General features: G+C 41.6%; 1 protein-coding gene across 1 annotated transcript; it reads left to right on the forward strand.

Moving 5' to 3' along the window:
- Positions 1-344: 344 nt before the first annotated feature.
- On the forward strand, positions 345-4,418 carry Adcyap1 (adenylate cyclase activating polypeptide 1). Its single transcript, XM_038315630.1, has 4 exons — positions 345-454; positions 2,516-2,647; positions 3,075-3,173; positions 4,229-4,418. The coding sequence occupies exons 1-4, from the start codon at positions 345-347 to the stop codon at positions 4,416-4,418; spliced, it is 531 nt and encodes a 176-aa protein (XP_038171558.1).
- The last annotated feature ends 17,091 nt before the right edge of the window (positions 4,419-21,509 follow it).

Here is a 21,509-nt window from a genome sequence, read left to right on the forward strand (position 1 = left end):
TGGGGGGGGGGGGGTGGGGGGTGGAAGGGGGGCTTTTACCATACCATACTAACCAATTCATTTACTATAGGCTCCCTCCCCCGTGCTGGCAGCAATATCAGTGTACGAGTTAGCCTTCTTTAGTTCAAGGTCTGGCTAGTTACTGGTACACACACATAGCTATTTTTTCGAATTGTACCAAGGGAGAAGTGGCCAGAAGCACCAGCGTGGCTAAGTGGCGTTGAACACAAGGAGCCGCAGCTTCTCTGGCTCCCCCAGCTCCCAGGAGTTTTTTGAGATTAGAAGGTGGAAACCAGGGGCAATCTCACTTACTGCGTGCCCTCTTTTCCCTCCTGCTTTGTAGAATGACCATGTGTAGCGGAGTGAGGCTGGCCTTGCTGGTCTACGGGATAATAATGCATAGCGGCGTCTCCTGCTCACCTGCCGCCGCCGGACTCCGTTTTCCTGGGATCAGGTAGGTGCTAGCCTAGGCTGAGCTAGATTTTCCTTTCGCCAGACACCACCTCCCGGTCGCCTTCCTACACTGCTGTATCGCACGCTGCTAAGCATAGATTCCCTGCGCAGACAGGGCATTTCTATAGCCTTTGGCTAGGTACCAGGTCCCTAGCTAAGCCGGGGGGGGGGGGGGGGGGGGAGCTGGTCAAGGAAGCTCTAGTACAGCCAGCCTCACTCCCTCCTCACCAGCGGAGTCCAAAAACCCACATAAAGGGAGTGAGTTTCCGACCCTTGTAGAAACCTTCCCTCCTCCAACTTGTCCAAAGGAGGGGTCAAGGTGCCTCTCTCCGCTTGGCTTCTTTTACCTTTCCTTAGGATGAGTTGGAGAACTTCCGCTCCCAGAGCAAAGCCCGGGGCTGAGAGTGAAGCTCGCTCCACTTTGCTTTGTTACTGCCCATTCTGGACTATTGGGGCGGGGTCTCTCGCTCCTCCGCCCTTCCTGTTGTCTCATTCGAATTCTTTTCCACTGGAACAGCTTTTTTTCAAATCAATCCTTTTCAACTAGAGTTTGAGCCCTAAACGTCTTAGGGGTGGGAGTCTTGGCCAGCAAAGGTTAAGGAAAAGCTACTTGAGAGGCGGAAAACACAAGAAGGAGACAGCGAGGGAGGGGGGAAGAAACGGATGCGAAGGAGAGAAAACCAGCCGGCTGGAGGGGTTGGGAGGACAACCTAGCCCACTTGAGGATGCAGAAAACCTGGCTTTTGTCTTGGCATATGCTTCTAATCGTGCGGCGCTGCCCGGGTTCCCTGCTTCAGCCCCAGAGTCCACTACTTGTATGCGGGACAGTGGAAATGTGTTGGTCCGCCTTACATGGGTGCGGGGTGGCACTCAGGACAGTCAGGAGCACGCGGCGAGGAGCCGATTCTTGTAGCCGCGCCCAAGAACCTCTGCCTTAGCGGGGCATCTGCCCATTGATGTACTGGCAGACAGGAATTCTCTCTTCTTTATGAGGACGCTTGCATGTGGGCGCCCAGAAGAGCAGTGGGTGGCTAGAAATATCCTAGTTCAGGGTCTGGGGGCATACCGGGAGGTGGGAGCTTGGATGTGCACGGTGCGGAGGATCTCACCCGACTCTGGCCTCTCCTGGGAGGGCGAAAAGGCAATAGAGCGACCCAAGTACGACAGGACTCTGCCTGGACAATGTTATTTGTCCCTATTACATTCCGCGTATCTCCAAGGGCCAAAAGCCACTCGGCTTTGCATTTTTTGTCCTCCTCTGCCTGTCCTCTGTCGGGCATGAAGGTGATATGTGAGAAGCCTGAGATCCCTGGATACCTACGGAATGTCAGTCCCCAGTCGACCCCTTCCCTTGCGCTCTGGGGTTGAGATGGAATCCAGCCTCCGCTTTATTGCTAATAGATCAGCAGGAACTCTTTGTTTAATGGACTCTTTCTTCCACCTCAGTCTATTCTCAAAGTTCCGTGTGCCTAGCACTTTTCCTGGGTGATAGGCACTGGAGCACTCCGCCACACCACAGAATGAGCCAAACTAGCTAAGTTTAGGGGCATCTATTATTCATGTTCCTAGCAGATTCTCTCCAGCCCAAAATAGAAGCCGGAGGTTCTCTGTGACCTACATCCGCGCAGGGAAGGGCTCCCCTGGGTTGGACGGCTTGGATGGGGGTGGCTGCTGCCAGAGGTGGCCTCCTGAATCCTACCTACCCACTCACCCTCCTGCCATTCTGCTCTGGGTCTAACCGTCTTGGCTCATATCATCTCTTAGGATCTTTCTGGTACGTTCTAAATGCTGCTTGGTGGGGAGAGGGCTGGCCTTTCACTTGGCCAGGTATTGGGGTCTACAAGGTTGTTCATTTCTCTTGGGATCATTGATCCGCCTGAAGAGACATGAGCGAATTTCCTTGTGAAGTAGGAACTGCTGCTGCAGTGTAGTTCCCTTACCTCGTCCCTAGGACTGTTCTAGAAGAAAGGACAATTCTTCGTGGGAGGCCATAACGAAGAAAAATAAATTAATTCTTGGGACCTGGCAGAATTTAATGACCCTCCTTCTGGCTATCCCACAGACCAGAAGATGAGGCTTACGACCAGGACGGGAACCCGATGCAGGACTTCTACGACTGGGACCCCCCGGGCGTAGGGAGCCCCGCCTCCGCGCTGCGTGACGCCTACGCCCTCTACTACCCAGCGGACAGGAGGTATAAGCCCGCCCGACTTCCGCCTGACCTGACCTGAGGGCTGGGGGGCGGTAGTTGCTCTAAAACTAGGGGCCTTCCTATGAAAGTCCAAGTCTCCCTTCTATTTGGGTGAATCCAGAAAATTAGCAGACAGATCCCTGTGAACCTGAGGCCGCACCACGGACTGAAAACTGCGGCATGAGAGGTGTCCGTGAGTGTGCAACTCCGTAGGTGGGGCGCTCTCAGGTCAGAGAGGTCACCCCAGGGGCCAGGACTAAATCCCATCTTAGATTTACCCCCGGGAACTTCCCAAAGTAACTTCAGGTCCTGTGTCTCTAGTGGTTGCCCGGTCATCCTCCTCGAAAGCCCAGCAAGTGGGGACCTTGGTTGTCACTTGAAAAACCGAGTCAGTGAGTGACCCAGGTCTCATACTTTGTCTCCCCATTAGAGATGTCGCCCACGAGATCCTTAACGAAGCCTACCGCAAAGTCTTGGACCAGCTGTCCGCCAGGAAGTACCTGCAGTCGGTCGTGGCCAGGGGCGTGGGGTAAGAGTTTGTGACAGAGTTAATCCGCGGGTGATGAGCGCGCCAGGCTGGGTGTCTATACTGAGAGCGCGTAGGGAGGGCGGGGCGTTTCTGCGCTCCAGAGCGCCTGTGCGCGGGAGGGTGTGTCTGCGTTCTGGCATCTAGGTGGAAACTACCAGCCTTGGGCGGAGATCTAGAAGTTGGGCTTTTAAACTTGCCTTAAGAGCCAGAAACCCCGTGAGAGAGAAAGAGGGTAGGAAAATTGGGGTTTGGATCCTTGTTGAATGAGAAACAAGTTAAATCAGATGGCCCCCTTACCAGTCGTTCAAAACCCTCAAGATTCGTGGAAGCGCTTGCCATAATTTGGCATCACGTTTACTATGAAGGCAAACCTAAGGAACAAAGTCCCTAGTTCAGATACTTGAAAGAAACCGTTTTTGCTCCGTTCAGACAAACCAAGAGCTAAGGTCTTGCATGTGTCAGCAGAAGGCAACATTTAAATAAAGCCCACGGGGAAGCCGATTAAATTTTAACCATGAATAATTCATGCAGTGAAAAATATTGCCTACAGCCTGTCGCTTTATATCACTATCACGTTTTTTTTTTCCAACTTAACGTAGGCAAAGAGAGAGGCGTATCCGTGTTTGCCTAGATTTGTGGAATCGATAATTTAGCAGGAGCCAGTGAGGCCTTTAGCAACCTTTGTATGCCCGGTAGTGGAAAAGTACAATTTAGCTAGAAATAGTGATAATGTAATCTTGAGAAGCAACCTTTGGAGAAAAGATTAAAGAGCGAGCACTCTCAGGACGCCCGGGATGCCTCATAAATATCTAGAAAGATCTGAAGGGGTCCCCCAGTCGTAGAAGTCCTGCAGCGTGTTTCCACAGCTAGGAAACTGTGGGTGGGAAGGAGGGTCCCCCCGGTCTCCGTCACAGTATTCCCGTCAGCTGGGGTGCGGCAGAGTAGGGCCGCGCAGGGAAGTTCAGAGTCCCGTAGGCTCCCGCGTGGGGGTAGGGCACACTTGTTTCTTTCGCACACACTCAACCTATCTCCCGCCCCGCCCCCTCTCCTTGCAGCGACAATCTAGGCGGCGGCGCAGCGGACGACCGGGCACCCCTTACCAAGCGCCACTCGGACGGCATCTTCACCGATAGCTACAGCCGTTACCGAAAACAAATGGCCGTCAAGAAATACTTGGCGGCCGTGCTAGGGAAAAGGTATAAACAGAGGGTTAAAAACAAAGGACGCCGAATAGCGTACTTGTAGCGATGAGTTGCCAGCTACGGTGTGTATAACATGAAAATTCGTTTTCCAAACTGACTGACCAGTCATCGCTCATGTGTTCTTTCCAAACATGTATTTATGTATGAAGTAAAGCCATTAAATGACTATTTTGATAATAATATTGTTTTTCTTTTTACGAAGCACTAGAGAATGCACAGATATACTTTGTGGACCAATTATTGATATATATTATAAATATATATTAAGAATATATATAAGTATAACAGAGAGCAATTCTTAAGCGTGCACAAGGATTGAAAATTCGCCTGAGCTGTTTATGTTTTTATATAAAATGAATAGAAAAAATAGACAATCATTGTTTTGAATATTACTCCTATTTTTGTAAACTGGAATTAAAGGATAGTATTTTTATCCACAACAGGCCTGAAGGTACCAAAAATGGCCGTTTGCTACTGTACAAAAAACAATGATGCCCTGCTCCAGGGGAATTCTGAGGTAATGACTGGGGGAACTGCTGAAGGGCTTCCTTTCCCTGTGAGTCTCTGGGGCAGGCTGCTTGAACGCCAGCCTAACTAACTCAAGGGGGCTTTGTCCCACTGGCTGCGGGCAATTCCAACACTTTGGCTTTCTTTGATTCTCCTTTTATGTGTATTTGTCTCTCCTCAGACTCTCAGCCCAGAAGGAAATTCTAATTAAACAACAGCTCGATCCAAATTGTGCTTCTCCCCAGAATTTACGTCATTCCCTGGGAGAAAAGTTGAGGAATTGTACAGAGGAGATCGGCTTGGAGAGCAAGCTCTCTTTTCTGTACTTCCTGATTCTCCAGGGAACCGACTATCCCAAGGTTAGGGCAATTGGAACAAGGTGAAAGAAATAGAGGCGGATTGGAGGAGGCAGAGCGTGGGTGGCAGAGGAAGACTCTGCAGAGGGACTGGTTTGAGAACTGCCCCAGGTCTGAGAATCTGGGGGCAAGTCCAGTCCCTTTGTAGGTTCCACTGCTTGACAAATTGGGTGCTGGCTATTGGAATCGAGTGCAAAGTACAATGTGTTTTTCTCCAGTGCGGTCCATGCTTCTCATTTTGTGAAATGGCCAGGATCCCCCTCTTTGAATCCTATTCTGTAGAAGCCACCCCTGTTCTTTGTGGTTTTTCTGGAGAACTCTCCTTTCTACCCTTACCCTCCTGCATTGTTTAAGAATCATTTGCCATTTTCACTTCTCTTCAGTTTGTGAATGCTACTCATTTTTTTGTTGTTGTTTGATGCAAGCAGTGACTGTGAAGTTTAGGAACCCCTGTGTAGCTACCACGAAGTAATTATGCACTAAATATGAACCTTTTGTTTCTTGTTTATTGAGTTTGTAGGTAAAATGTATTTTTCTACATTATGGCTTATTGCTTAGTAAAATTGTTTCATAAAACCAATCTTTGTCATATTAGAATGTGTAGTGTTCCAATATTGCTCAGTTTGACTAACTGATAAATCATATAAACCCCATCTTCATATGTATGAGTACTATCTTATATCTCTGGTCAAGAGTGGGGTAAGCAGGGTCCCACACCCACTCTTGTATCCTGTCTTGGCTAAAGAAAGCATGTCTGTTTCTTGTCAATTTCTTGAACATATGTGGAGTAATCTTTATAAACAAAAGAACCTTCACCCAGTAACCAGATCAAGCAACAACAAACCAGCAAGTCTCCAAATTTTAGGTACAAATTTTCAAAAAATAAAAAAAAAAACCAAAAAACAAAACAAAACAAAAAAACAGGAAAAAAACCCATTAGTTTGTAAAGTTTAAAGTACTTTTCCTTTTTCCTGTACAGATTTGGTTAGTATGAAGTCAGGCATCTAAGAAAACAGAACTGTATTTGCATTCCCAGGCGGGTGGATGGATGCTGTCCCGTGATCACATTGCAAACAGAGAAAGCAGGCATTTGATCTCAGCCTGTGTCCGGCTACAGGATCAATCTTTATTTCTGCAGTCTCCTCTGGCAATGTGACCCGGGATGCAGTTTGCAGCTTTAGTGCCTTTCTTTGCCTTTTAAATCGCCACAAATCACAGATGGCTATTTAGTGGCCCTACAATGCTGCAACACATCAGCTTGCGTTTTGGTCTTAATTATTTGTTTCTTGGCTAACGGGCAGACTTTTCTGTATTTGTGTCAGCTGTTAGTAGTGAAACAAGGCTCTAGTGAACCTTTTCTTTATGAAGTCTTTAACTTAGTGTTCACGTGGCTAGTGGCAAGCATTTTACAGTGATCATCCAATTTAACCTTTTGTATACTTTTTAGAAATGCCAAGAGCCTTATTAACCTGGAGCAGATTTATGATATAGTGCTGATATAGGTAGATGTTAGTCTTGAAACTCTTATTTTGTGTGCAACTGATTATAAAAACATATTAACCAATCATTATTACACACATAATATCTATAATTAGGTCTTTGATAACTGTTATATAAAGCGTGTAAAATTTGTATGAATAAATTTTTGTAAACAATTCACTTTGGTCTAATGTTTGGAGAAAAAAAAACACATTCAGGAAATAATCATTTTTAAATCTTTTAAAGTACTATATTTCTTTAACAGCCATAAGATTTTTTTTCATGTCTGGAATATTTATCAGCCTAAACATTCATGCATTTCATAAATTGTACTCTAACATCTGTTTGATGAGGTACTGGACTCAACAAAAAAAAAAAACTTTATGGCGAAGCCTAAGCAAACATTAAGCCCATGAATAGATAGAGATGCTAGAACATTTGTAAGGTACATAGATTAGTTTCTGTCTGCTGGTATGTACATATATGGCTTAGTATTCAGAAAGTTACCAGGCAGTGGTGGCATATCATATTGCAGTGTTAGGTACACTTGTAAAGTAATTATTTAGCTTTTAAAAAAGTACCTGTATACTAGCTAGGTCTTAATGAAATTTTGTATAAAAAATGGTGTAAATAATCAGTTTGGGACTGTAGGATGTATTTAGAGTTTTGAGTTATTGTTCACTAGAATGTTTTCAGTAGAAGGATCAATGACATTATTAATCAGTGTTAACAAGAGTTTTAAAAGAAAATGTACTTTGAAGCCTAAAGAAAAATAGGAAGGGGCTGGAGAGATGGCTCAGTGGTTAAGAGCTCTGGCTGCTCTTCTGGAGGTCCTGAGTTCAATTCCCAGCAACCACATGGTGGCTCACAACCATCGGTAATGAGATCTGGTGTCCCCTTCTGGCCTGCAGGTATAACACAGTATACATAACGAATAAATATTATTAAAAATATAAAAAAAGAAAAATAGTGAGGTTATCTGTGGATAATATAGGCTACTAACTCAAATTAGTAAGATTTAAAGGAAAGCCTTCCTATGAATATCCCATACATTTATTTCCAAGGGTATTTTTGGTATCCTTGTCTACTTCTGGGTTAAAAATACTCTGAGAATCACTAATCATAATTCATAACATTTAATGTAAAATGTCATATTTTCATTCTAAAATTACTAAAATTAGTTGGACTCAAAAAGATCACTAAATATGTCACAATAGTATTTAAAGGCTAGTAAAACTTCAAAAATTATTCTTAGAGCATAGCTCAGCATTTTAGAACCATATATGGAAGAGCCCAAATCTAGAAATTAGATATATGTAGAAAATAAGAAAAGAATATAACATAATTAGTTTATATCATATTTTATTAGCTGAGAAAAATTTTTTCCTTCATTTGTAATTTTCCTCTTTCTATGTCACAGTGTATTTGGAGATAAATACACTGAAAAAATGGAGAAAGACAATTTGTTTTGATAAGGGATAATATAATGATTTGTCAAAGAAGTAAAGAAAAGCCCTAAACTTGGCTGACATCAGGTGAAATTCAGATATGCAATTTCACTTGGTGTATTTTTTATATGGGATAAATTAAATGTTAGGCATTAATGTGAAGACTTAAGATAGTTGAGCTTTCAAGGGTCTAAAATATGTGCCTTGTTGCTATAAGGACAGGGACCATAGAGATCCTATATAATACAGATTAAACACTTGAAATGGGTAGGTATGCTGGTCAAAGTTGCACTTTTGTAACAAGATAATTGGGGCCTTCTACTGATGCAAATTCTAGATTTATACCAGAATCAATGAGCCTACATTTTACATAAAAATGCTACACTGATGTGTGTTAAGTTTAAGACCACTTAGATTTAGAATTTGATGACATATATAGATAGGAACATATATTTTCAAGTTAGTTATTTTTTTATATTAAATAATCATCAGGTTATGTTCCTTGCATACAGTAATCAGTAAAAGTCACATCTGGATTACCCTCCCCCCGCAAGAATAAGCATTAGGCTTTTGGAGAAGTACAATAGCTCATTTAAGTCATTAAGATCACTAATTAGTATGACTTTATGTGAGTATTCTGGTTGCCTGTCCCCCACCACACTTATAGGTAGTTCCTAAAGGAGAGTGATTTTCTAAATAGAATTCTAGAACCTTCAGTCTCATGGTTAGACGGTGAGTGATATGTAGAGAGCCTTGTTGTAGCTGCCTGGTACTAATTATGGGGACCAAGAAATCAACTCCCAGTCGTATTACATCTCAGTTTGGTTGTAACAGTCTTAAACCGCTGAGCTGTTCACAAGATGACATCACCCGGAAGTGTCACTATGGCCTCAATCCACCCTTTACAACAGTACAGTAGTAGAAACCACAGCCAAACTAGTAGCATACGCGTTCCCCTTGCTGCGGCCCTTGCTGCAGCCCTCGCTGCTACCCTGGATCCTTATATCACCTTGCAGTCTGTCACTGGGACCTGGATAACTCTCCTCCAATCAGTTTTCGCTCTTTTGTATCCTGTCCTTTGAATGAGCCAGCACTGTCACAGAGTTCCAGGTTCCTCCAGTTACTTTTCTATGACTCTTTTGTGACCCCCTTTCACGTGAGAATTTTTTTTAGCATATACTTATAAAAATAGGTATATACACCAAACACTTATCATAACAAATCATACATCTATTTTTGAATAATTTTACTATTTATAATAGATGAAAAACAAATTTTGCATACTAATGATCTTATTTTTATTAGTGTTTGCATACTAATGTACTTATTTTTATATAAATAATTGACTATTGACTTAGTATTATATGATACTGAAGAATATCTTCAACCTTTATCAGAGTTAATTGATAATTTATAGTCAATGATACCGAGGATGCTGTTTGCATGAATACATATTATAAAAATCTCAGAAGTATGTTCAGGGTCATTTTAGATATTTCTGGAAATTAAACTCTAATATTGTGCCAAAATTTATATATTGATTCTTTAAAATAAAACTCGAGTCAACAATTAAACCACCAATCATAAAAATCAAGTTCAATATAGTCAAAGTCTAAATTGATACCTATTGAGGAGTGAGTAGGGAATACTCAAATTCTTTGTTTCCCACAATCAAACCATAATGGTTGTATAAAAACATAAAATATTTTGTGTATAGCAACCACACTGAGTTCAAAACATAAAATGGCCTCTAGTCTGCGATGAGATGGTTCAGACAGTAATTATTGTCATTGTGTCTGGTGTTGCAGTACATAAAGTACAAAGTGTAAATATTGTGTGTTCGGAGCAAAGGTTGCCATGAAGTCATATGAAACACTTCTGATTCATTTTGCACTTGAGTTTGGAATACTTTTTTTGTTTTGGGAAACCTTTTACAGTTGTCAGATTTCTTCCGGACATGTTCAGTTACATGACACATTGTAAGATTGCAACACACAGTTTGAGAAGTCCTTAGAAGGACAGCTTCACAGTCTTTGAAATGAGAATGTATTTTTCTCTATTCTAGAAATCTCTCTTGGCCTGTTATATCTCCTCTACCTGTTCAATGTCAATCAACTGTAAAGTCCAAGGACTCAAGTCTCCTTCCTTCCTCTGATTCCTCCTTTGTGAGCCCCCACCTCTCTTGTTGGCCTTAGATACAAACCCCCTTGCCTCTACGTCCCAACTGCTTTCACACTACAGCAGATTCATCAAATGCCGTGAGATAGTAATCCCTGTAATCCCTGCCCAGAAAAGAGGAAAAGAGGTATCTTGAGATTCAAACAGGGAACTAAACTGTCCTCAAATTGATAGTTATCATAGTAGTTATCTATGATTGATGGAGAAACTTCCTTGTCAACTAGAATGTAATTTAAAACATGATTTGGTAGATAGGAAAATTGAGATTATAGAACAATTTATATTTCCCTTATTTTTTTTCTACCAACAGTTTAGTATTCTAGCAGGTGACACCATCTGCTCTAAGTTACATTCTTGCTGAGTGTTATAAAACTCTAACTCAGGAAGGGGTAGTCTGTGTGCAACACAAAGATAATAGCATGTTGTTGTGCCTGATTCCTTTTTGCTTAAACACCCCTAATTTTGGTTGATTAACAACACATTCTCTATACAGGGCATGAGTTTATGAGATATTAACTGACTTCTAGATACAGCCAATCAGGATAATTGAATCCCTTAATAACAAGTCGTACCTGTTACGTGATTCATTTTTAGGATAGTGCGATTAGAGAGGACTTTTTTTTTTCTGGATGCTTCGAGGAAAAATGTTATTTCTTTCTCCTAAATAGTTGGTATATAATGTCACACCATACAAGAAGGCAGCCTCAGCTATGGAAATATGGCTCAGTGGTTACGAGTACATACAGAAGATCCCAACTACAGACTTTTGATAGGGTTTACATTACCAACCATGAATTCCTCCATTGAAGCAGGCCTCTGTACACCTAGAAAGCCATTGGAAGTCATGCCACTATTACACTAGTGTGTACATTGTCCAGGCAGATTGATAGAGCAGTAAGTCCGCAGCTGATAAATTGCTGCTGATTCTCCTAAGCAGTCTGCATTTAGTCTATGAATATGTTAATATGAAGCAAGCTTCCGGCTCCATTTCAGCTTGATTTCTCTTTTCCCAAATGGAAAGTATGTGGCATCTTGAGCTGCGGGTTCTTGCTATCAGCTGGTAACCAAGAGAAGTGGCTACAACCTATACTGTTTTGGGAGTCTCTGGTGCATCCCTGACCAATGACCTTCAGGGAAGCAACCCTATCCCTGGCTTTTATTTAATAGCATATCTTCTAGAAAGCGTTCTCCAGCCATGCAGGGTATCTTTATTCAAACTTACTTAAAATCATTAATTTGTAAACTACAATTCTTTGAGAGCATGTCATAAAGGCTCTACACTCTTCATTCAACAATTTTTTGGAGACATGTTCTCATGTGGCCCAGGCTGACCACAAACCTGCCATGTAGTTGAGTGTTAAGAACATAGGTATGTACCTGGTCTCTATATCTCTATAGTCCCCAATTCTTTCCCTCCTCCCCACCCCTCTGCCGCCTTCTTCTTCTTCTTCTTCTTCTTCTTCTTCTTCTTCTTCTTCTTCTTCTTCTTCTTCTTCTTCTTCTTCCTCCTTCTCCTCCTCCTCCTTCTCCTCCTCCTCTTCCTCCTCTTCCTCCTCCTCCTCCTCCTCCTCCTCCACAAAATCTTGTTTATGATGTTGCTCAGACTAGCCTCAAACTTACAATTTTTCCATGAAATCACAAACTACTCTCGCGTTCTTGCTATCATTCTCTGACTCCTACAAAAATGTATTAACTAGTTTCTTGGGTCCTTCAACTTCCCCATATCCCTTCTCCTTTGTCTGTTCACTATTTTCATGCCCTGTCTGTGACTAACTTAAGGATTCTCCCTATGTGTTCTTTCTCTGATCATTTTGGGTGCCTTGGGTCAAGCCTACAGGTGTTTTCCTCTGGTTGTTTTTGTTTGTTTGTTTTTGCAAATGGGTGTGCTTTGACCCTGCTCCACTCCAGCTATGTTCTCCTCTTTCTGTGGTCTTTCCTATAGGTGCCATTTTCACTCTTCAGTGTCTCTCAGAAGTCACCCACCATATTCTGAACACAAATGAGAGTGAAATAAAACTCCCCTGGCTTCCTACCCTCACCCTTGATTTGTCTTTTCATTTCAGATTTCCATCTCAATTTCTTGCCATTTTTTTGTCCTTTAACTTTTTTTGGGGGGGGGAGGGGGTTAGGGGATATGTGTCTTTAACTGTACCAATCTTACTCAATCCAATAACTTTGCAGATTTATTTGGTATAACATCTCCTTTGTTCCAAGAACATTAATTTTCACATGACTCCTTGAAATGGACATTCTTTGACATTTTCTTTCTCCCATCTCTCCACTCTCCATCCCTGTCTCTGCCTTTTCCATTGCTTCCTCTTTATCCTCAGTGTGTCCAGACTCACATTCTACCTCACACCCCCACCCTGTCTCTACTCCATAATATTTCTACACTCGATTTAAGTCCTTGTTAGAGTGTTCAAATGCCTCACTGATATAGTTGCCTTTTTGTACAAACCCCACTCAGTGTATTCCCAAATGAAATCATTCATCACACATTCTTCCGCCTTCCTGGTTGTTGCCACTACTCTCTGCCATACTACTCAATCTATATACTTCAGAGTTTCTTCCCTTCCCTCCATTCATGTAGTAGGCAAATTCAGTTTTAGGGATTTTCCAGCCCCATGCCTTCAGAACCTCACAGCTGACATATTCACTTTGGCTAAAGTCCAGTTAGCCTTTTCACCTATGTAGACTAAACTTGATTGTTCAATTATTGCACAGATACCAAAGCCTTTGAAAGTTTCTTCAAGATCTTTGAGATGACCCTGAGGAAATCCTTCAGATACCTGAGATGGAGGCTTGGTAAAATAAGCATTGGTCATCTGCATGTTCTAGAATATTCGATCACTGTGATAATTGATAGGATCAATTTTTACCAACAGATTTCAGAAGATATTAGGGTAGAAGAACTTTGGTAAGCATGGTTTTCCAGGTCCCTGTTGTTCCCTGGGAAGTAGTGGGCTAAGGCAGACTAGCAATGCTAATATGCCATTCAGGGTAAGTTTTTTCAGGTAGAGGGAAGACCAAACCTAACGGATTTCTAATTCTTTTTTTTTTTCATCTACAATGTTGTGCTGACTGGTTTTGTGTGTGAACTTGACACAAGCTCTAGAGTCATCAGAGAGGAAGGAGCCTCAGTTGAGGAAATGCCTCCATGGGAACCAGCTCTAAGGAGTTTTCTCAATTAGTGATCAGTGGAGGTGATCCATCAGCCTATGGTGGGTGGTGCCATCCCTGGGTTGGTGGTCCTGGATTTTATAAGAAAGCAGGCTGAGCAAGCCATGGGAAGCAAAGCAGTAAGCAGCTCTCCTTTATGGCCTCTGCATCAGTTCCCAGCTCCAGGATCCTGTCCTGTTTGAGCGGCTGTCCCGGCTTCCTTTGGTGGTAAGCAGCAATGTGGAAGTGTAAGCAGAATAAACCCTTGTCTCCCTTATGGTCATGGTGTTTTGTCACAGAAATAGAAACCCGAAGACAAATGTCGTAAATGCCTAGCTTAGTTCCTTTGCTGTCTATAGGATTACAAAACCTTTTATTCATAATCCACCTGTGTCTTACTTCCTGACTTTTTTGTATTATTATGTTTTGTTCTATTGCATACAGACTATCTAGTAATAATCAGCAGATCTATAGAAAATTTTCATCTTACATAATTGAAAGATTATACCCTTTGAAGATTTCCACAGCAAGCAACATTCTATATTCTACTTTGATGTATTTGACTACTTTGGAGACCCTAGATAAATGAAATAATGTATTGCTTGTCATCCTGCCACTGGCTTATTTCACTAAGCATGATGTCTTCAAAGTTTAACCATGTTGCAGCATATGGTGTCCTTTTTACATGTGTCTTTTCTGTAGACCAGGCTGGCCTTGAACTCACAGACATCCGCTACCTCTGCCTCCTGAGTGTTGGGATTAAAGGTATGAGGCACCATTACCCAACTGACAACATGTTTTTTTTTAAAATAAACTTTTTCTTTAATTAATTTATTTCCAGCCAGATCACAGTTTCCCCTCCTTCCTTCCACTCCTCCCAGCCCCTCTTCCAACCTCCTCCATCCAACCCTCCTTTCTCTTCCGAAAAGGGCAGGCCTCCCAAGTATATCAGCTAGCCCTGGCATATCAAATTGCAGTAAGGCTAGGCACGTCCTCTCCTATTAAGGCTAGATGAAGCCTCTCAATCGGAGGGACGCGTCCCAAAAGCAGGTAACAGAGTCAGAGACAACCCATGCTTTCACTGTTAGGAGTCCCACAGGAAGACCAAGCTCCACAACTGTAACTTGTGCAAGGGCCTAGGTCAGTCCTATGATTGGCAGTTCGGTCTCTGTGAGTCTCTAGGAGCCCAAGTTAGTTGATTTCTCTGGGTTTTCTTGTGGTGTCCTTGGCACCGCGGGCTCCTACAATCCTTCCTGCCCCTCTTCCACAGCATTCCCCAAGCTCCACCTAATGTTTGGCTGGGGGTGGTCTCTGTATCTCTCTCCATCAGTTGCTGGGTGAAGCCCTTTTGATGACAATTGAGCTAGGTAACAATCTGTGAGTATAGTATAATATCATTAGGAATCATTTTATTGACTGTTTTTTAATTGCCAGTGATATTTGGCTCTATCATAGGACTCTGGGCTGTTTAACCTATGGGTTTTGGCCATCCAGGCAGTGTCAGAGGTGGATTCCCTCTTACCGTATGTGTTTCAAGCTAGAACAGTCATTCATTGATTGGCTACTCCCATAATTTCTGTGCCACTTTTAACCGAGCACACTTGGAGGCAGGGCAAATTATAGGTCAAAGGTCATGTGGCTGGCTTGTGATCCCAATCCCTTCCCTGGAGGTCTTGCCTTGCTACAGGAGATGACTGATTCATGCTCCCTATTCTTCATTGCTAGGAGTCTTAGCTAGAATCACCCTCATAGATTCCTGGGAGTTTTCATTGCACTAGGTTTCTTGCTGGTCCCAGAGGTGCCCCTGATTCTAATTGTGTCTCCTTGTACTCTCTCATTCCATCCTCCACAACCTGAGCCCTCCTGGGTTCCCATACCCACGCTCCATTCAGATCCCCACCCCTACCCACCTGTAATATCTGTTCTATTTCCCATTCACAGTGTGATTCATGTATCCCCATGAGTTCTCTTTGCTGCTTAGCTTCTTTGGGTCTGTGGATTTTAGCATGGTTAGTTTTTACATTATAACTAATATCCACTTACAGTTGAGTAATACTATACCTTTCTGTGATCACACGTTTATAATCCATTCATCTATTGATGGGCGTACTAGTGAATGACTGTGTGTGTGTCTTGGCTGATGTGTATGATGCTATAATGAGCATGGTGTTTTAACAACCAGTCATGGTACACCCTTTCAGAAATGAATTTCAAGTATTAAATTAACATAGTCAAACAATTTTTCATGATTTTGAAAACCACCCTTTATTGAAATGTTCACTTTGGTACCTGATAATGTGAGTATCAGGCCAACATTCCAGAGAACACATTCTTGGAGTGTCTGAGATGGTCCAGGCCCTATGCTGAGACGATTGTGCCTGAGGCTACCTCACTAGTATGAATAGGGCTGCATTTCATCAACAGGGTGAATAAAGCTATCACTGTAGAGAAGATGCTTTGATTTTGAGTAAGTACTTGCCAGTACCCCGCTCCTCTAGGTGGAGGTGGAGGCCTGGGGCAGTCAGCTGCAAGGACTTGGTTATGTGGGAGGGGTTCAGTTCCAGTGTGTGAGCAATGCCTGGAACAGCACTACTGGGCTCTGGGCTAATTCTGGAGTCTGTTTTCTTATTTGCTTCAGACTCTTTTGTAGTTTAGTTCTCATCCTTTAATAGATTGTGTCTTCACTTTGTTTTAGGGGAAAAAAAGGGGGAAATTTGTGTTGCAGTAGATTCAGGAACTAAGGGCTAAGATTAATATGCACACGGAAAGGGAAAGCCAGAGAGACCCAGCTAGGGTTAGTGGCCTAAGTGATTTATTTACTTTTACTTTACAATATTAATAATATATTTTATTTAATCGAATGTATCTAAAACATTGTTTTAATGTGTATTCAACATAAATTATTCTTTATTTTATTTTGAATTGTGTGTATCGTCATGGGTATGCATGTAAATGCAGACACTCACTGCATCAGATGTGGGTGCTGGAAATAGGACTCATTCAGGCGCTCTTCAAGGGCAGCAAACACTTTTAACTGCCGAGACACCGTTCTAGCCTCATTCGAAATTACAGTGTATTTATCTTTGAAAACATTTTTATTAGAAATTATTGTACAAAACTGTGGGCTTTGTTGTGACACTTTCATATGTTCACATAGTGAACTTTTCTCACAATCCCCCCCTTAGCTTCTCTTACTCCTTCTCTTCACCTTCCTCTTCTCTAATCACCTCTCTTGTATTTTCTGGTCTCTTTTTCCTCCTTGATTCCACATATGAGAGAAACACGATACTCCTGGCTTGTTTTGCTTAGCACAGCAATCTTCAGTTCTCTCCATTAGATAAAAAGGCTTACAAAATTATACGATTTCCTTCTTTATGGATGAATAAGACTCAAGTTTTCTTTATTCAGTGATTTCCTACTGGGTACCTCTGCTGATTATGTAACTTGGTTGTGAATGGTTTTGTGATAAGCACAGGTATTGTAGGAAGCTGTGTGGTGTGTTGACTGTGATTCCTTCAGGCTTACATCCAGGAGTGCAATAACTGGATAATGCACTCCAATCTGATTTCCGTATTAGCAGCAATAATTTTTTTCCACTAGCAGTGTACAAAACTTGCCTTTCCCCACATCCTTGCCAGCATTTGTCATTTGTCCTCTTTTCTAAATATTTTGCTTTTTTACACATATTCATATTCCCTTATGAGTTTGGACAGTTCTTATTTTTCTAAGACGATGGGATGTCTCATGAAGTTATTTGAGAGCCTGAGAGGGTATGGAATGACCTATTCTTTTATCCTTTGCAGACTAAGTCTTCTCTGCTGTGTTGTGGGGTAGATGCTTAAGAGCAGATCTTTCAGCGACCACCCCCCCCCCAATCCATGCCTCATATTTGGAGTCTGGTGATTGACTATTTTATTTTTTTATTTTTATTATTTTTTAAATCTCCCCCACTCTTTAAACTAATATATTCATGGATGCTTGAGTGCAGGGTATGAAATACACAGAGCAATTTGTGCTAACTCTTAGGTAGGCTGGAAGTGTAGCTCATTGGCAAAGCATGTATACAATGCAGTTTACTCTGACAGATTTGCTGTATTATTCTAAGACTGAGTTTTACTATGTGTTTGCATCTTAGCTTCTCCCTTGAAACCCATACGGAGGGTAGGGCAATAAGCTGTAGTAGGTAGAGGGGATAGAATAGTTCCCAATTTTTTTTTTATTGAGCTCTACATTTTTCTCTGACCCCCTCCCTTCTTCTCCCCTCCTCTTCAGCCCTCTCCCAAGGTCCCCATGCTCCCATTTACTCAGGAGATCTTGTCTTTTTCTACCTCCCATGTAGATTAGATCTCTGTATGTCTCTCTTAGTGCCCTCATTGTTGTCTAAGTTCTCTGGGATTGTGATTTATGGGCTGGTTTTCTTTGCTTTATGTTTAAAAACCACTTATGAGTGAGTACATGTGATAACTGTCTTTCTGTGTCTAGGTTACCTCACTCAAAATGATGTTTTCTAGCTCCATCCATTTGCCTGCAAAATTCAAGATGTTGTTATATTTTTCTGTTGTGTAGCACTCCATTGTGTAAATGTACCACATTTTCCTTATCCATTTTTTGGTCGAGGGGCATTTAGGTTGTTTTCAGGTTCTGGCTATGACAAACAATGCTGCTATGAACATAGTTGAGCACATGTTCTTGTGGCACGATTGAGCATCCTTTGGATAAATACCCAAAAGTGGTATTCCTGGGTCTTGAGGAAGGTTGTTTTTTAATCTTCTGAGAAATTGCCACACTGACAACCAAAGGGGGGTTGTACCAACTTGCATTACCACCAGCAATGCAGAAGTGTTCCCTTTACCCCACAACCTCTCCAGGATAAGTTGTCATTAGCGTATTTGATCTTGACCATTCTTACAGGTGTAAAACAGAATCTCAGAGTTCTTTTGATTTGCATTTCTCTGATAACTAAGGATGTTGAACATTTCCTTAAGTGTCTTTCACCCATTTTAGATTCCTCTGTGGAAAGTTCTCTGTTTAGGTCTGTACTCCATTTTTTATTGCATTATTTGTTCTTTTGATGACCAATTTCTTGAGTTCTTTGTATATTTTGGAGATTAGACCTCTGTCTGATGTGGGATTAGTGAAGATGTTTTCCCATCTGAGGCTGTCATTTTGTCTTGTTGACCGTGTCCTTTTACAGAAGCTTTTCAGTTTCAGGAGGTCCCATTTATCAATTGTTTCTCTCAGTGTCTGACTTGTATGACAAGAACTTTAAATCTTTGAAGAAAGAAATTGAAGAAGACACTAGAAAATGGAAAGATCTCCTATGCTCTTGGGTAAATAGAATTAACATAGTAAAAATGGCAATCTTACCAAAAGCAGTCTACAGATTCAATGCAATGCCATCATAATCCCAGCAAAATTCTTCATAGACCTCGAAAGAACAGTACTCAACTTCATATGGAAAAACAAAAAAAAAAAAAAAAAAAAACAAAACCCTGGAATAGCCAAAACAATCCTGTATAATAAACGATCTGCTAGAGGCATCACAATCCCTGACTTCAAGTTCTACTACAGAGCTACAGTACTGAAAACAGCCTGGTATTGGCATAAAAACAGACAGGAGGACCAATGGAACTGAATTGAAGACCCAGATATTAGTCCACACACCTTCGAATGCCTGAATTTTGACAAAGAAGCAAAAAATATCAAATGGAGAAAAAAGGCATATCTAACAAATGGTGCTGGCATAACTGGATATCAACATATAGAAGGAAGAAAATAAACCCATATCTATCACCATGCACAAAATTCAAGTCTAAATGGATCAAAGACCTCAACATAAAACCAGTCACACTGAACCTTATAGAAGAGAAAATTGGGAAGTACACTTGAACACATTGGCACAGGAGACCACTTCCTAAATATAACCCCCATTTTTTAAAAATCATTTAGAATTTTCTGAGGTTTAGTCGTACATGCAATCTCATGTATCTTCTGAGTCTCCAGACCCTCTTTAACTACCTGCCTGGCCTATGAGTCTTAAAGCAACTTTCACTTTGCTTTAAATTTCTTATTCCATCTCACTACTTATATTTTTCTATGGGCTTTCTTATAGGCCACACTAAGTAACAATGTAGATGCTGGACCAGAGAGCATGACACTATTTTCTATGAGTTTCAAGAAAAATGGAAACTGGCAAGTGTGGGCTTAGCTTCCTAAGGCAATTCTTCATTAAAGCACCAGGCTTTTATGCTGAAGAACAATAGCAAGTGTTTTCTCAATGCCACACACTCTGCAGTTCCATGATCAACTGACTTAAGTTTGCTTTTCTGTTCTGCATCTGTTCTTGTGCCAGTTTCCCCCTTGTATCTCTTCCCCTCTTTCTCCTTCTGCCTCTTTTCTCTATCACACCCTTGGGTCCCATTGACAATTCCTTCTCTCCCTCTCTTCCAATTACTGGAGTCTCTGATTCTTTCCAAGTCTGTATGTGTCCAAGTCTGTATGTTCCCCCCATTGCTTCTCAACAAGAAGCTGCTTTCTGTCCATTTGCATTCCCAAACATGAGAATCTGGGAGGTGCTGCTCGAATCAAATCCTGTCTTGGCTCATACCCCATAGTCAATTTTTCTATCAAGTCTCAAGTATTTTTGGCTTTCATAGTTTGAGTGATTTTGCTTATCCAATTTTGAGCTGATGAATGAGGATAATATTTACCTTTAGAAGAACAGATGGAGTGTATAAATCATCTAAAATGTCCTTAGGCTTTTGTATCCATAGCCATCTCACCAATGTATAAATATATTGTGATTTTTTTTTTGTGGGTTGAATGTTTCTTCTGTTTTTGGCTTCTATGATTCCCTCAGCCATCTGTGATAATGAGAAGTGGCTACTCTCACCATGTTATATACTTGAAGTCCCATGGATCTCTTTTCTCCAATGGTACTGTTTAGAGAGGGTCAGGACAAGGAACTGTGGGGGAACACTCAATGTAAGCCACCAGAGACATAATGGGGAGGCAGGAGACAAGTAGAGCATATGCTGAATGTCAGTTATGTGGTGTTGTTATGTATTAGTGATATTTTGGTGATTGCATTGTGTCATCTTCTTTCAAAAGCTAGGAAGCCAGTGTTTTATTTTTCTGTTTCTCGGAGTATTGCATCATGCATATGGTGTTGGTCTTGACATCTTCAAGCGAATGTGGTAAAACTGGAAGGGACATCAGATGAGCAATGGAACTGATGAAAGGCACACAAACAAAGACTTGTCTTTTGCTTTGTCAGAAGAACTGAACTGCTTTAGTGGGGGAACATGAAGGGGTTTTTACTGGGCTTTAAAATACTAAATAATTATTTAAGTGGAGCATATGATCCGTTTTTGAGCATCCCTGTGGAAGCTGATGGAAAAGCATTTAAAGTAGGTATATATCTATCACCAGGCTTTTTGCCTTTATTGCATCTCACACCTCCTATTTTCTCTCCATGTCTCCTAGGGTCTCTTCTGTGCCTTGATTTATCTCCTATTACTTCCTCTCTCTGCCCAGAAGTCCCACCTATCCCTCCTGCCTAGCTATTGGCCATTCATCTCTTTATTAAACCAATTACAGCAATGTATCTTCACACAGTATACAAATACTCCACAACACTTCCTTTCCTGATGACTACACCTGTAAGATAAAATAAGTCCTTTTCTCTTCTAGTTGCTTTTGGTCATTATGTCTCCCACAGGACAGATATCTTTCTTACCTATGTTATTATTTGTCTATCTTAAGTTTATCCTTATTTTCTATGTGTTTATTAGGATATATCAGCTCCTCTGATAAATGCAACCTGGCAGATCATCTCTCTTTGGTCAGCTTTGGGGTAGTTAGTAGAAACTCAGAGGTAGAGAATAACTATGGCTTGTTTTGTATAGGGGAGTCTAGAGTCATTTGGTGTAATCACTTCTTGAGTTGGCAAATATAGAGGAAACTGTGTATTAAAAAGTACACAATACTGGATTTTGAAGATTTTGT

This window comes from Arvicola amphibius, chromosome 18 (assembly GCF_903992535.2).
Source record: "Arvicola amphibius chromosome 18, mArvAmp1.2, whole genome shotgun sequence".
NCBI classification, from domain to species: domain Eukaryota; kingdom Metazoa; phylum Chordata; class Mammalia; order Rodentia; family Cricetidae; genus Arvicola; species Arvicola amphibius.

What these genes read in the sequence shown, in the direction of transcription:
- Adcyap1 (XM_038315630.1), top strand. Translation starts at nt 345, where the DNA reads ATGACCATGTGTAGCGGAGTGAGGCTGGCCTTGCTGGTCTACGGGATA. An exon ending in CTCCGTTTTCCTGGGATCAG is followed by an intron (nt 455 to 2,515) that starts GTAGGTGCTAGC and finishes GCTATCCCACAG; the next exon opens with ACCAGAAGATGAGGCTTACG. An exon ending in GTCGTGGCCAGGGGCGTGGG is followed by an intron (nt 3,174 to 4,228) that starts GTAAGAGTTTGT and finishes CTCTCCTTGCAG; the next exon opens with CGACAATCTAGGCGGCGGCG.